This window comes from Tamandua tetradactyla, chromosome 23 (genome assembly GCF_023851605.1).
Source record: "Tamandua tetradactyla isolate mTamTet1 chromosome 23, mTamTet1.pri, whole genome shotgun sequence".
Classification (NCBI taxonomy): domain Eukaryota; kingdom Metazoa; phylum Chordata; class Mammalia; order Pilosa; family Myrmecophagidae; genus Tamandua; species Tamandua tetradactyla.
Genome location: NC_135349.1, coordinates 1,278,597 through 1,293,091, shown reverse-complemented (window position 1 = coordinate 1,293,091; position 14,495 = coordinate 1,278,597). Strand labels below are relative to the sequence as shown.

The window sequence follows — 14,495 nt, the reverse complement described above, 5'->3', positions numbered from 1 at the left end:
TCCTATAAATGTCTGTTAAGTCTAGCTCCTTTATAGTAATATTCAGATTCTCTATTTCTTTATTGATCCTCTGTCTAGATGTTCTGTCCATTGATGAGAGTGGGGAATTGAAGTCTCCAACTATTATGGTATTTGTGTCTATTTCCCTTTTCAGTGTTTGCAGTGTATTCCTCACGTATTTTGGGGCATTCTGGTTCGGTGCATAAATATTTATGATTGTTATGTCTTCTTGTTTAATTGTTCCTTTTATTAGTATATAGTGTCCTTCTTTGTCTCTTTTAACTGTTTTACATTTGAAGTCTAACTTGTTGGATATTAGTATAGCCACTCCTGCTATTTTCTGGTTGTTATTTGCATGAAATATCTTTTCCCAACCTTTCACTTTCAACCTATGTTTATCTTTGGGTCTAAGATGTGTTTCCTGTAGACAGCATATAGAAGGATCCTGTTTTTTAATCCATTCTGCCAATCTATGTCTTTTGATTGGGGAATTCAGTCCATTAACATTTAGTGTTATTACTGTTTGGATAATATTTTCCTCTGCCATTTTGCCTTTTGTATTATATATAGCATATCTGACTTTCCTTCTTTCTACACTCTTCTCCATACCTCTCTCTTCTGTCTTTTCGGTTCTGACTCTAGTGCTCCCTTTAGTATTTCTTGCAGAGCTGGTCTCTTGGTCACAAATTCTCTCAGTGACTTTTTGTCTGAGAATGTTTTAATTTCTCCCTCATTTTTGAAGGACAATTTTGCTGGATATAGGAGTCTTGGTTGGCAGTTTTTCTCTTTTAGTAATTTAAATATATCATCCCACTGTCTTCTAGCCTCCATGGTTTCTGCTGAGAAATCTACGCATAGTCTTATTGGGTTTCCCTTGTATGTGATGGATTGTTTTTCTCTTGCTGCTTTCAAGATCCTCTCTTTCTCTTTGACCTCTGACATTCTAACTAGTAAGTGTCTTGGAGAACGCCTATTTGGGTCTAATCTCTTTGGGGTGCGCTGCACTTCTTGGATCTGTAATTTTAGGTCTTTCATAAGAGTTGGGAAATTTTCAGTGAAAATTTCTTCCATTAGTTTTTCTCCTCCTTTTCCCTTCTCTTCTCCTTCTGGGACACCCACAACATGTATATTTGTGCGGTTCATATTGTCCTTGAGTTCCCTGATACCCTGTTCAAATTTTTCCATTCTTTTCCCGATAGTTTCTGTTTGTTTTTGGAATTCAGATGTTCCATCCTCCAAATCACTAATTCTATCTTCTGTCTCTTTGAATCTATCATTGTAGGTATCCATTGTTTTTTCTATCTTTTCTACTTTGTCCTTTACTTCCATAAGTTCTGTGATTTGTTTTTTCAGTTTTTCTATTTCTTCTTTATGTTCAGCCCATGTCTTCTTCATGTCCTCCCTCAATTTATCGATTTCGTTTTTGAAGAGGTTTTCCATTTCTGTTCGTATATTTAGCATTAGTTGTCTCAGCTCCTGTATCTCATTTGAACTATTGGTTTGTTCCTTTGACTGGGCCATATTTTCAATTATTTGAGCGTGATCCGTTATCTTCTGTTGGCGTCTGCGCATTTAGACAGATTTCCCTGGGTATTGGATCCAAAAGTTTGGAAGATTTTTCTGTGAAATCTCTGGGTTCTGTTTTTCTTATCCTGCCCAGTAGGTGGCGCTCGTGGCACACGTTTGTCTGCGGGTCCCACCAGTAAAAGGTGCTGTGGGACCTTAAACTTTGGAAAACTCTCGCCGTCCTGGGGGTTCGCTAGCCGAAGCGGCTTGAGCCCGGGGTCCGAACGCAGGGAGGGCTGCTGGTCGCCGCAGCCAGGGAAAGAGCCCGTCCGAATTTCCTAGTCGGCCCTGGGCAACAAGCGTGGCGGGAGGGCGCCAGCGGCAGCGGCCCGCCCGAGAGAGTGCACGTTCCCCGGGAGTCACGGGGTCACCGTTCTCCGCGGCCTGGGGGTTTCCGATCCAATTCTCTCAGTTGGTCCGGGGGCTGCGCGTGGTGTGGGCGCCAGTCGCCTTGGTTTCAGGGGACCACCTCTCCAATTCTCCCAGCCGGCCCGGGAAGGGGGAAGGGAGTAACTCCGGCCGCTTGCCACCCCGCCCGGTAAGGCCCGCGCGCCTCGGCGATCTCACCCGAGCTGCTTCTCTCAGCCAGCCAGCCGTTCCAGGATGGGGTACGCTGTCTTTTTTATCTCTGTTGTGGCTTTGGGCGCTTTCTGTATCGTTTCTACTCCCCTAGTAGGTGTCCTGGAGAAGAAACTAAGATCCGCGCGTCTTACTAAGCCGCCATCTTCCAGGAAGTCCTCATGTTACTACTTTTTAATAACTACAGAGCTGTTGTGATATCCTGTTTTGTTCCTGATATTGGTCATTTCTCTCTTTTCTTTATCTTTGTCAGTTTTACTAAGGTTTATCAACTCAATGGATATTTTTCAAAGGACCAGCTCAGTAGTCTTCTGTGTTCAGTTTCATTTCTTACTGCTCTGATCTTTCCTGTTTCCCGCATCTGGCCTGCTCCGGGTTTGTCTCGCTCTTCTTTTCCTAGTTTCTTGAGTGAGAGCTTGGACCACCGACCTGAGGGTTTCCGTCTTTCCCAAGGAAAGCCCTCGGTGTTAGCCATTCCCTCTCGGGGCCCCTTAGGGGCAGCGCGCGTGGCTGACGTGCTGCATTCTGTTCTCATCCTAGTTATCTGTTCTACTTCCTTTGCCATCTGTTGGCGCTGTGGATCGCGAGGCAGTGTGTGTGAGCGCTGCGTGTTGTCCCCCTTGTGCATGTCTGGCCCGTGTCCGCCGGCCCCACACACCTTTCACAGCCGCAGCCCCACCGGCTCGCGTGGACAGCGTGGAATAACCGCCCGGTAGCCGGAAGCGGCAGGGCTCTGGGGTTTTACTGACTTGAGTCGGGGTTCGGGGCTCCACACATTGGGGGAGGGGCTTCCTCCTCAGGACTCCCCAGGCAGGAGGAGGCCTTGCTCCTGGCAGGGCAGCGGGGGGGCGGGCACCCAGCAGGGGCGGCGGCTTGTCTTTCCTTGAAGGACGGGTCCCAGAAGGGGCGCTGGGCAGCACGGGCATGTCGCGGTCCTGCCCACTGGAGGCGCCAGGGAAGGCTGGCCAGGAGGCCTCCAGGGGAAGGGGCACGGCGGGGGGCGGGGGGCACAGCGTCTTCATGGAGGGGCACCGTCTCCAGCGGGTGCCCCCAGCCACGGCTGCTTGTCCTCTCCCAGCACTGAGGGGCGAGGATGCAGATACCCTAAATGTTTCCAGCCACAGCCAACACGTTTGCTTTGTAAAGCCTGGCACCCCAACTGCAGGAGCAGAGCCCCTAATTACAGCAACTTATAAGGCACCTGGGAGCCGGGGACATCTGCAGTGGCGGCGATGGACGGGCCCCACACAGCCTGCCCGCTGCCCCGCTCCACATGCAGATGCTGGGGCCTGCTCAGGGCTGCTTGGGGGGGCTCCTCCTTGGGTGGGAGCTCCTTGGTGGGGGCCCCATCCACGGAGAGGCCCTGGGCCCAGGGCGCGCGCACGGGAGGGAGAGTGGAGGAAGACCCGCGGGGGCCCTGCCCACCGCCCACCCGGCCTGGCCTCTTGCCAGCACTGGATTTATTTCTCCGGGGCTGGGATGGGAAAGTGGCACTGGTGGCCCATCCTGCCTGCCCATGGGTTGTGTGGTTTGGGCACCTCTCCCAGGACTGATGGGGCTGCCGCCCAGCGGTCTGGGGGTCGCTGGGCCCCTGCCTGGTGCCGTCCGAGGTGAGCTTTCCTCAGACAACTGAGAAAAGCGTCTGCTCCGGGTTAGGACTGACAGGAGGAGCGGCGAGTAGGCAAGGAGCCTCCTAAGTCAGAAGACATGGCTCAAGACCCCCAGGCGGGGGTGGTGCAGGCCCAGGTGGGAGCGGAGGCAGCTGGAGCCCCCCGAGTTCCCCAAGCAAGGGCTGCTGTGCCTGCTTCACTGGCCAGGAGGCACCTTCAGCCGGTCCAAGGGCAGCTGCCTGGGCCCCCATCCCCGATGCCGCCACCCTTGGCCTCCCCCCCACCCCGCTTCCCTGGCAGCTGCAGGGGAGGCAGCCCCTTCTGACATTGCAGGAGAGATAGAATCAAGAGTGAAGGCAGAAGTGGAAGGTTTTCTTGGTAAAAGGTCAGAGTGGTTTCTCTCATTTTTGCTTAAAAATGGCTTGTGTTGAACTCTGACAAGGCTGAACGTGTACACATGCGGGGGGGGGGGCAGGGGGCCACGGAGGTGGGGAGCGCAGGGAAACGGAAACATGCAGCAGCCCCGGGCAGGGAGGGGCCTGGGCAACAGGTGAGGCCCAGGTGTGCTCCCCAGGTGGTCCCGAGGAGGCACAGGTGCAGGGGGCGTGGCCACACCTGTCGGAGGACAGGGCTCCAGGTGGGTAGGAGGGCCACACGCCTGCGGAGCCCTCCAGGACCTGGGGGCCCCATTCACAAGCCCGAGAGGCAGCGCTTTCTGGGCAGGGTCTAACTCGGGGAGGGTCTCCCAGAGGCTGAGGATGCCCCAGGCACCACCACCACCCCCGACCGGCTGGCCCAGACACGCCCACCCGCGCCTACCCGCGCCTAACCACCCCTCCCTGTCTTCCTTCTGCTCCACAGGCCGCGGGACCCTCAGGCGCCTCCATGCAGCTGCTGGAGACGGAGTTCTCGCGCACGGTGGGCGACCTCATCCAGCTGCACCTGCTGCAGCAGGACAGCCCCCCCGCCTTCCTCAGCGCCCTCACCCTGGACCTCTTCAGCCGCCAGACCCTGGCTTAGGCGCCTCACGCCCCCACCCCACCTCAGGGGACAGCCAGCGGGCCCCCAACCCTCGGCCGCCGCCTCTGCCCCAGGCCCTGCAGCCCCCTCGCCCCACGTCACTGCCCTCTGCGTGGCTTCGGCATGGAGGGCCCTCAGGGCCCTGGAGCACCCAGCCCCACTGTCCGGGAGGCCGGCAGCTTTGCCCGCTCACCCCACACCCACAGCCCCTGGGCCAGCTCCCACCCCTTGTTCCCGGTCCCTACCCCGCAAGGGCTCGGCCTCCTCGCCCTGCAACCCCCTACTGGGCTGCGCCCCACCCTCCTGCCTGGGAGACACCACCCCACCCAGGGCCCCACCAGCCAATAAAGCCTCTTCCGCGGCCCTGCCCCAGATCTGCACGCGTCTGTCTGGGACCCGCACCCACGGCAGGCTCCGGCTCGCCTCGGGCCACCCTAGAAGTGCAGCCCCAGGGAGCCACCAGCCTGTGTCCCATCCCCAACAGAGAGGCCAGCAGTGTGAGGACAGAGACTGGGTCCCAGTGGGCCCCCTGCCCCCGGCCACGGCCACCCCGCGCTCCCTCTGCGATGTTGGGGGGGTGGGCCCAGGTCGGCCTCGTGGTGCCACAGGGCCCGGGGGACGCGGGGACTCAGCCCTCCCTGTACCCCGTCCCTCCCCCACGGACACGCTAGCCGCATCCAGTGGGGCACCCCTGCCTCCACAGCCCCCCTCGGGGAGCCCAGATCTCCCTCACATGCTCCCCACAGACCCCCTGCCCCTGAGCGCCATGGAAGCGCCGCCCGGCACTGCTGGGCTTGGGGGGCTCCAGACATCTGCGGGGTTCACGGGGCTGAACCCGCCCTCTCCCTGACCCCACCATCCCCGGATTGCTGGAGGGACTTGTGGGCCAGGGCTCTGGGTGGGACCAGGGGCCGTGTGGGAGCCGCGAGGGGCCTGAGTCCCCTGCCCCTGCTTAGCACCAAGGGAGGACCCGGGCCGACACACCGGAGCCTGCCAAGTGTGGCCCGGGGTCGCGCAGAAGGAGGGTCGCCTGGGGTGACGGGGGCCACCCCGCATAGGCGCAGCTCTGCGCTCTGGCCGACCTCAGCCACGGCAAGGCAGAGTGGCACCGGCACAGGCACTGCCACCCCAGGGCTGCCAGCCCCGGGACGCTGGGGGCTCCAGCTACACGTAACCACACAGCCTGTACCCCAAAGCCGCTCTGTGATGCCCCGGTAAGGTGCTTGCTGCCAGGCCTCAGAGCTGACGGGAGTGTGAGCCCCCGTGCTCAGTGGACCCCAGCAGAGGGGGGGCCTTCCTCCCGCCTCCCCGCAGCAGCTGCAGAGCACCGTTGGTCCACCCTGAGTCTCCCCGCAGTCTGTTCACAGACGCAAAGGCTTCTGAGGGCCACAGGGATGCAGCATGGCCAGCCATGCTGAGGCCCCCCCATACACCACCAACACGAGGCCAAGTGAGACCCTCTGCCCCTCAAGCTCAGTAGGCGGCAGCCCGTCGGACACCGCCGCTCAGTGAGGGCAGGACAGCCTGGTAGAGGCACCCGCCTGGGGCCGCAAGAGGGAAACCAAGAGGGCAGCCTGGGGCCAGGAGGCAGGGGGGTTCCTGGAAGCAGACGGGGGCCGGAAAGAGGCTGGGGATCAGACCCCCTCGACCTCCAGGGCAGCAAGGGGCCAGGGAAGGCCCTAAAGAGACCAGGGTTGGGGTGCAGTCCAGGACGCCTGGCAGGGACACCCCAGGGGTGGAGTCCTCTGTGACCATGTGGGGTAAATGCCCACCCGGGCAGAAAAGGGTTAGAAGGGTTTGGGGAGCAGCAGAGGGAGGGGGACACAGAGAAGAACCTCCAGCCAGCGTGCCCACTCCACTGCAGGACAGGCGACCTGGCCCTGGCCCCCCCCCCCCCCACTGCAGGGTGCTCAGGAGCCCACATAGGACCTCACGTGGCCCCCCACAGCTGTCCTGCCCTCCTTCCACCCAGAAGCCTCAGGGAGCCCCATGTACCCCTTGGAGCCCAAGTGCCCCCAGCAGGCCCCAAGGTGGGCGGGTGCCTCCGAGGCTGGGCCACGGCAGGCAGAGCACCGGCCGCCAGGAGCTGGACATGGCGCCCCGCCACCCCTCTGTGCACCCACCCTGGTTGCTGCAGGTCTATTCAGCCGCCCAAGAGGCTCTTTGAGCCCCTGGGCTCTCCTGCCCGGACGCTGCCCTCCCCTCCTCTGCCTCCCCAGGAGCCTGGAGCTGTGGCAGGTGGTCACAGGGGGCTCACCAGGGTCACACACACCAGGGCCCGGCAGGGTGGGGCTCGGCCAGGGGACCCGGAGCCCCAGGGACTCAGACTGTGTGTGCACGTGTGTGAGACCTGTGCACGCAGGTGCATGTGAGACCGTGTGTGTGCGGCTGTGTGCAGATGAGACCATGTACACACGTGTGCACAGTGCGTGGAGCCTGGCCCAAAGCCACACACCAAGGGTGGGCCGACGGCGGGGACACCGGGACCCACCAGGCCCAGCCTGACCCAGCTGTCTAGTTTTTCCTTTATCTTTGACTGCAGTTTCAGTGTAAAAAAAAAACAATCCATCAATAAAGGAGAAAGGCAGGAAGTGTCTGTGCAGCCTCCGTCCCAGCTCTTCTGAACTTTGCAGAGGTCTGCACTGCACAGGGGAAGAGGGGCGTGCCGTTTCCCTTCCTGTGGTGTGTGTGTGTGTGTGTGCCTGTGTGTGTGCATTGTGTGTCTGTGTGTGCCTGTGTGTGTGCATTTGTGTGTCTGTGTGTGCGTGTGTGCCTGTGTGTGTGTGCGGTTCTGCAGCCTAGTTTTTCTCACTTAACGCATGTCTTGGAAGTTTTCCTTAAAAGCAGACAGGATCTGTTGCGTTGTTTCCTCTCCTGTCATTGTCATCATCGTTTCCAAAACACTGAAGTTCCGTAGGAAACGACAGCACTGAGCAGTGCCGGGTTCTCAGTTTAACGTGAAGCTGACGCATCCCTCAGAACTGCCATTCCTGACATATTAAAGGAGAACAGAACCAAACCCACACCCAGGGAGCCGAGGAGCCCAGCCTTGCTGGGAACCCCCTTTCGGGTGGCCCCGGCCCCTCCCTGCCTAAGAGCGGAGCCGTCTGGGGTTTTCTCGGCCGCAGGGCTCCTTGCAGGCCCTGAGCAGATGCCGCCCACTCGCTCCTCGGGCCTCTGCTGCCCACAGGCGCCCACGCCCCAGACCCCCCCTGCCCGGAGGACCCGCAGTGGCACCGGGCGCTGGCCTGTGCGGGCCTCGTTTACCGCAGATCGTCCTGTACACACGGGGCGTGCCACGCGCCCTCCATGCACCCGGCCGTCTTCACGGCTCCTGCGCAGTGCCCCCCCAGGCGTGGCTGTGCCGCACGAGCATGTGAATCCCACTCAGCCCTTTCAAATCACAGCTCAAAATGTCAGTAGCCACATGAAAAGGAAGAATCAGTTGGAACTATTCTTGGTAAATATATCTTATTTACTGCAATATATCCAAAATTGTTATGTTTTCAACATGCAATCAGTATAAAACATTTAGTGAGATCTCTGGCAGTCCTCTTTGCACCCGTCTTTGGGACCCGGCATGCATTTACACTCTGCGAGGACTCGCCAGCTTCTCTCCCACTCCCTGGGGCCTGGACGGCACCGCCCCCCGAGGGGCTCCGGTCCCTGCTGCATGAGCTCCTTCCGCCTGCGTGTCCACTCCTATCCCTGTCCACAGCCCCCCAAACCCAGGGAGGGCAGCTGCCTGGGGGCCCCCTGGGGGTGGCAGAGCCAGGTGGGACCCTGGGGCAGCAGGGAGCTGGATGCCTCGAGCAGAGGGTGGGGGCTGGGAGGGCGAGGTTGAGGGGGCGGCTGGTCCCCACGGGGCCAGAAGGGGCAGAGAACACCCCTCCTGCCCGGGGGCCGCCCCATCCACGGCCTCCCGCTCTCTGCAGGGCCTCCTCAGGGGGAGTCTGCAATTAGCTTAATTACCAACAGCCTCCCTGCCATCCCCCCCACCCCACCCCACTTTTTTTTTTCACTTAAAATGGAAATTCAATTTTGCCAGGTTTACAGGCTGTTAACAGAATTCACTAATCAAACCCCAACACCAAGTCCTTGAAAATGAGAATTTAAAAAGGTCTGCATTTGCATATTCATGTTTTTAATAGGGTTCAGAAGGTATATTTGCAACTGATGAAAAGGATTAATTAAACTAATTTGCACTGGTGGAGCATCTTAACCCTTTCTGGGCTGGCCACAAAGTTAAATGGGCCCAGGGGCCCGTGTGGCTAAATATAGCCCAGGACAGGTGGCTGGACTCTTGGCTCCCGCCTCTTCCTGGAAGCCGCGTCCTTGAAAGCCGGAGTCCCCGTGCCAGCAGCTGCTCTGCCTGCCCTGTGATGACCGGAGCCTCCTCTGCCCTCAGCTAATCTGCCTGCCCTGCGATGGCCAGAGACACCTGTGCCCTTAGCTGCTCCTCCTGCCCTGCAATGGCCGGAGCTTCCCCTGCCCTCAGCTAATCCACCTGCCCTGCGATGGTCGAGCCTCCCCTGCCCTCAGCTGCTCCTCCAACCCTGCGATGGCTGGAGCCTCCCCTGCCCTCAGCTGCTCCACCTGCCCTGCGATGGCAGCCTGCATCAGGCCCAGGGGCCTGCAGTTGCCCTTCTCTCTGCCACCTGCCCATGCTCCTGCAGCCCTGCAAGAGGGGGGAGCTGGGGGAGGGACTTAAACTGAGCAAACGCATGCTGGGCTTTCAATTTGTGTACCAGTCAGCCAAAGCTGCCAGAATGCAGCACACCGGAGATGGACTGGCTTTAATAGAAGAGGATTTATTTCGTTAAAAACATAGTTCTTCAGAGCTGACTCTCAACTGAGGTTCTTTCTTATGTGGAAGGCACAGGACGATCTCTGCTGGCCTTCTCTCCAGGCCTCTGGGTTCCAACAACTTTCCCCGGGGTGATTTCTTTCTGCATCTCCAAAGGCCTAGGCTGAGCTGTTTGGGCTGTGCTATGCTGAGCTCTCTCATTTAAGCACCAGCCAATTAAGTCAAACATCATTCATTGCAGCAGGCATGCCTCCTACCTGACTGCAGATGTAATGAGGGACAGATGAGGTTCACGTACCATTGGCTCATGTCCACAGCAACAGAACTAGGTGCCTTCACTTGGCCAAGTTGACAGCTGACCCTAACTACCACAATTTGATTTCCATCACAGTCATACCCGGTCCTGGTCAAATGTTTGGAAACTAGAAAATGAAAACCACTGGGCATCACAGGAAGAGAGCAGCTCTCTGCACACGCCACCCCAGGCCTGCCGCTGCCTGACCCTGGGCCCAGGCAGAAGCTGGGGGTCTCCACGGGGTGGGGGCGGGGGTGGGGGCGCACGCAAGGGTCGGCTCTGCCCAATGGGAAACGGGCTTTGGGAACCATTTGGGTGGCTCTTAGAGGGAGCAGCACCAGCTGGGGAGGCTCCCAGGTGCGGGAGCACCCTGCAGCAGCTGCTGGGTGAGCACGAGGGCACCATGGTCCTGGGGTCAGCAAACAAGGGTCCACGGCCCCCACATCCTCTGGCTCATCCACAGCCTGAGCCCAGGCCACGCAGCCCAGACCTCAGCGCAGGTCAGACCAAACCTACCCCAGGCAGGAGGAGCTGGGCCCCAGTGCTGCCCCCACATGGCATGTGGTCACGCCCATGACACACATGCCACAGCACCATCTACATGACACACAGCACAGAGGGGCATGTGGTCACATCCACAGCACACGGCACAATCTACATGACACGCAGCGCAGAGAGGCAAGCGGTCACACCCAGGGCACACGGTACACGGCACGATCTACATGGCATGCAGCACAGTGGGGCATGTGGTCACACCCAGGGCACACGGTACACGGCACGATCTACATGACACGCAGTGCAGAGAGGCGTGTGGTCACACCCATGGCACAAGGCACACCGCCCCAACCCCATGACATGCATGCGTTGATACCCGTAACAAACTGTCAGTAAACATATCCATGCAAATTAGTTTTATATGCCACATGTCCACACATATGTTAATGTACACATCAATAAATGTGAACATATACACACACATTTACATGTACTTGGAGTTGAGACAATCCTGCATTACTTCTGTTTTCAGTAAAATCAAACTATGGCCATCCCTCTTGCCATTACCTCGCCTCGGGTACAGGGTGGGCTGCAGGGTGGCTGCCATGTGCTCCCCGGACCCCCTTCGGCGGGCACTTGCATTTCTGTTTCTCATGGTCGTTTTTAGCACCTGCCCAGCTGCAGCCGTCCTCGGAAAGCACTGGTCACGGGTGGGAATGTTCTGAGGTTCCTGGTCCTGGCAGACACCTTCTCCTCAGGCGTGCCGGGGTCACTGTGAAGGGGTGCTCCCGCCAGGGCACGGAGAAGCCAGCAGAGCAGCGCCCATGCCGCGGGCCGAGGTGCAGGTCGTGGAGCAGGGCGCAGACGCGGCTCCGGAGGGGCCCGGCAGGTTTTGCGCCGGCGCAGGTCGTGGCACCCCCAGCGTCCGGCCGACCCGAGGCGCTGCGGCTGCGGCCAGTGACAGGAGGAGCCATGGTCTCCGGCCGCGCCCACCCCGCCCCCGCCATGTGCACTGACCGCGGCCGGGACCCCTTGGGGACGTCCTGGGAGGGGCATCAGGGCCCCCGAGTGCAGGGGCCCCCAAGAGGACAAACGAGCCACCTTAAAGGACTTCTGTCGTGCACGGCGTGGCCACCTTAGCAAGGCGAGTGAAAGCCGATGACTCAAGCTCGCTGGACACCTTGAGTCCGTGGACGGGGACCCGCAGGCTGCGAGCCCGCGGCGGGTCGTTGGTTTTCGGGTTGGGGAGCCCCACAAGGGGGCTCGGCCCTTCTAGGGAGCTGGGCCGCCGGAGGGGCAGGGAGGGCCGCGGGGCGGTGGGCACGGGACGGAGGGCCGGGAAGGGGACAGAGCGGCGGCCGCACCTGAGCTGTGGGGAGAGAGGGTTCCCGGGGGCGGCCCGGCCCGCCCAGACCCCAGGGGCCCCCTGTGAGTGGCGCCTGCCCCCGGGGCTGCCGCTCCTCCCGCTGGGCCTCTGAGCAGCCCGTCCCCCGGGGCGACGCGCGCGGCCTCAGCGCCCAAGGCGGGCCGGCCGTTGCCCAGGACGTTGCTGTTTCTGGAAGGTTCCTGTGGCCACGGAAGGGGCCCTGGGGACGGATAAAGGCAGTGGAGAGCGAGAAGGACACCCGGACACCCGTGCCAGCCGGCCCGAAGGCTGAGCACCCGCTCCAGCGCCAGGAAGCCATCTCCCCGCCCCGCTGAGCCGAGGCCCCCAGGCCCTGACGCGCGTGGGCCCCGGTCCCGGCACCCGCCGGCCTCGCCCACTCATCCAGGGCTTTGGGGCCGCCCAAGCAATTCCCGCCTATCAGGCTTGTGATCTCAATTAAATGTTTAAGAGAATTTGACTAGCTAAGGTTTGTAATCAATATCTAAATATACGGGAAATTTTAATTGGTTAAATTTTTTTTAGTTTGGATTCGTTTGTTGTGTGAACGCATTTAAATGTTGAGGCCGGTCCCTGCTAGGTGTGTAGACGCCGAAGTCGGTCCCCGCGCAGGCAAAGGGCAGCCACGCGGCTGCAGCCCGGCCCCGCCCACAGGTCCCAGGTGCGCCTTCTATTCGCGGCCACGGGGAGATGGAAACGGCACGAGGCAAGGGCCTTAGGAAACTGAAAGCCACGTGCAGGAGGAAAATGCCCGTGGGAGGCAGCGGGCAGCCAAGGGCCAGGCGGGGGCTGACCGCAGAGTACGGGAGACGGGGCTGGGGGGACAGGCGAGGAGGACGGAGGACCAGAGGGAGCAAAGGCAGCAGAAGAGGAGGCCGCCCAGCTGCCCAGCAGCTCCAGACTCGCCAGGCCCGAGCGCATGAGCGAACGCCACCTGCGTTCCCAGGGGATCCAAAATAAAAGCTTCTTAAGCATCCAGGCTGCAAAAGCCTGAGTCCTACAAAGGAGAAGGGGAGGAGACCAGCTCCTACTTCTGCCCTTCCATCCTGGACACTAAGGCGACAGGGGCAAAGACAGGCGCATCTGGAAGGCAGGGGTGCAGTGGGCAGGACTTCACCCTCCGATCAGTTCAATTTCATTTATAGAAGCAAAGTAAGGACACACTCAGGTGCACACACGCTCAGGTGTACGCACACTCAGGTGTACACACACTCAGCTGTACACATGCTCAGGTGTACACTCGCTCAGGTGTATGCATGCTCAGGTGCACACTCAGGTGTATGCACACAGGTGTATGCACTCAGCTGTGTGCATGCTCAAGTATACACTCAGGTATACACATGCTCAGGTGTACACTCGCTCAGGTACACACGCTCAGGTGTATGTTCACTCAGGTGTACACATACTCAGGTGTACGCATACTCAGGTGTACACTCGCTCAGCTGTACACTCGCACAGGTGCACATGCTCAGGTGTACACTCGCTCAGGTGCACACTCAGGTGTACACACACTCAGAAAACACGTTACCGGCTCAGCAGCAGACCCGTCTGGCATTTCCTGCGTAAAGATGTGCTCCAACCTCTGGGAAGTGACATGAAGTCGATGTGCAGGGACGAGCGATTAGTGTGGCACCAGGTGAGACAGACTCAGCCTAAACATTCGCAGCCTCTGTCCATTTCACTGGAAATGTAAATAATGTTGACAGAAAATATTCACATCAGGTGTGAACTGCCTCAAGCTGTCTGGTCACACGACGTTCAGTTAATCACGGGGCGTCTGGAATTGCTTTAACCGACGTCACAGGCCACACACCTGTCCCACCTGCCCCGCGGCGGCACGAGCCCCACGCAAAGGCTGATGCCATGGGACGGGCTGGGCTGGGGTCCTGGGCATCAGCGGGTGCTGCTTTCTCCCCGAGCACCATGACCTTCCAGGCCAGCTCCTGGCCACCCCCAACCTTGGCTTTTCTGAGGCCCACATGGCCACTCACTCCCACTGGCCTCGGCTGTGGCGGGCCCTGAGCCTGTCCTGCTGCCCAGTGCAGCCACACCTGGAGGGGCCACCTCCACCGCCCTCACCGCGGGGACACACTGCATTTAGAACTGGTCTTTCTGGGGTACACAGCGCCGAGCTCGTGGGGCCCGGCGTGTTCATGGGGCGTGACAATGCAGAGACCCCAGGGGCCCACCCGCCCTACACCACCAGCGTGAGCCCCATGGTCCCGAACCCACCCACCTGATTCGGCTCGCCCTCTCCACGGCAGTCAGACGGGCATGTGCTGAGCCGCGTGTGCTGTGACTCGTGTGCTTTGGGGCTTACTCCGTGCAATCCTGCAGCTCCTTCCTCACAGGGTGTCGTTCACCAAAACGTGTTCGTCCCTCACCAAATGTCGGTGGACACCTGGGCCATGTCCAGTGTTTTGCTTCCAGCAGCAGCGTGCTCTGAGCATTCCCGCACCCGTCCCCTCCAGCCCACGTGCAGAAATGTCCTGAGATTAACCAGGAGCTGATTTCATCTCCTGCAAACTGTCAGCTTCACCAGCTAGAGCCGAACCTTTTTCCGAAGTCCCTTGACCAGTTTGCATTTCCATGAACAGGTGCGGCTCTGGCTGCCCAGCCGTCGCCCACGCTTCACATCCTCCATTCCAGGCCCGGGACGGATGCCAGTGGGTCTCGGCGGGACCTCCCACAGCCTTTCCATGGGTCTTTCCTCCTTCGTGTCTCCTCTCCTGCGAGACG

General features: G+C 59.5%; 1 protein-coding gene across 5 annotated transcripts in view; it reads left to right on the top strand.

Moving 5' to 3' along the window:
- LOC143666876 (mitotic spindle assembly checkpoint protein MAD1-like) overlaps positions 1–5,137 on the top strand; it is a 267,107-nt gene extending 261,970 nt beyond the window's left edge. For all 5 annotated transcript variants that reach the window (XM_077140437.1, XM_077140438.1, XM_077140436.1 and 2 more), the window contains one exon: positions 4,617–5,137. In XM_077140437.1, the coding sequence (XP_076996552.1) occupies positions 4,617–4,775 (159 nt within the window). In that variant the 3' untranslated portion in view covers positions 4,776–5,137. The remainder of the gene's footprint in view (positions 1–4,616) is intronic.
- The last annotated feature ends 9,358 nt before the right edge of the window (positions 5,138–14,495 follow it).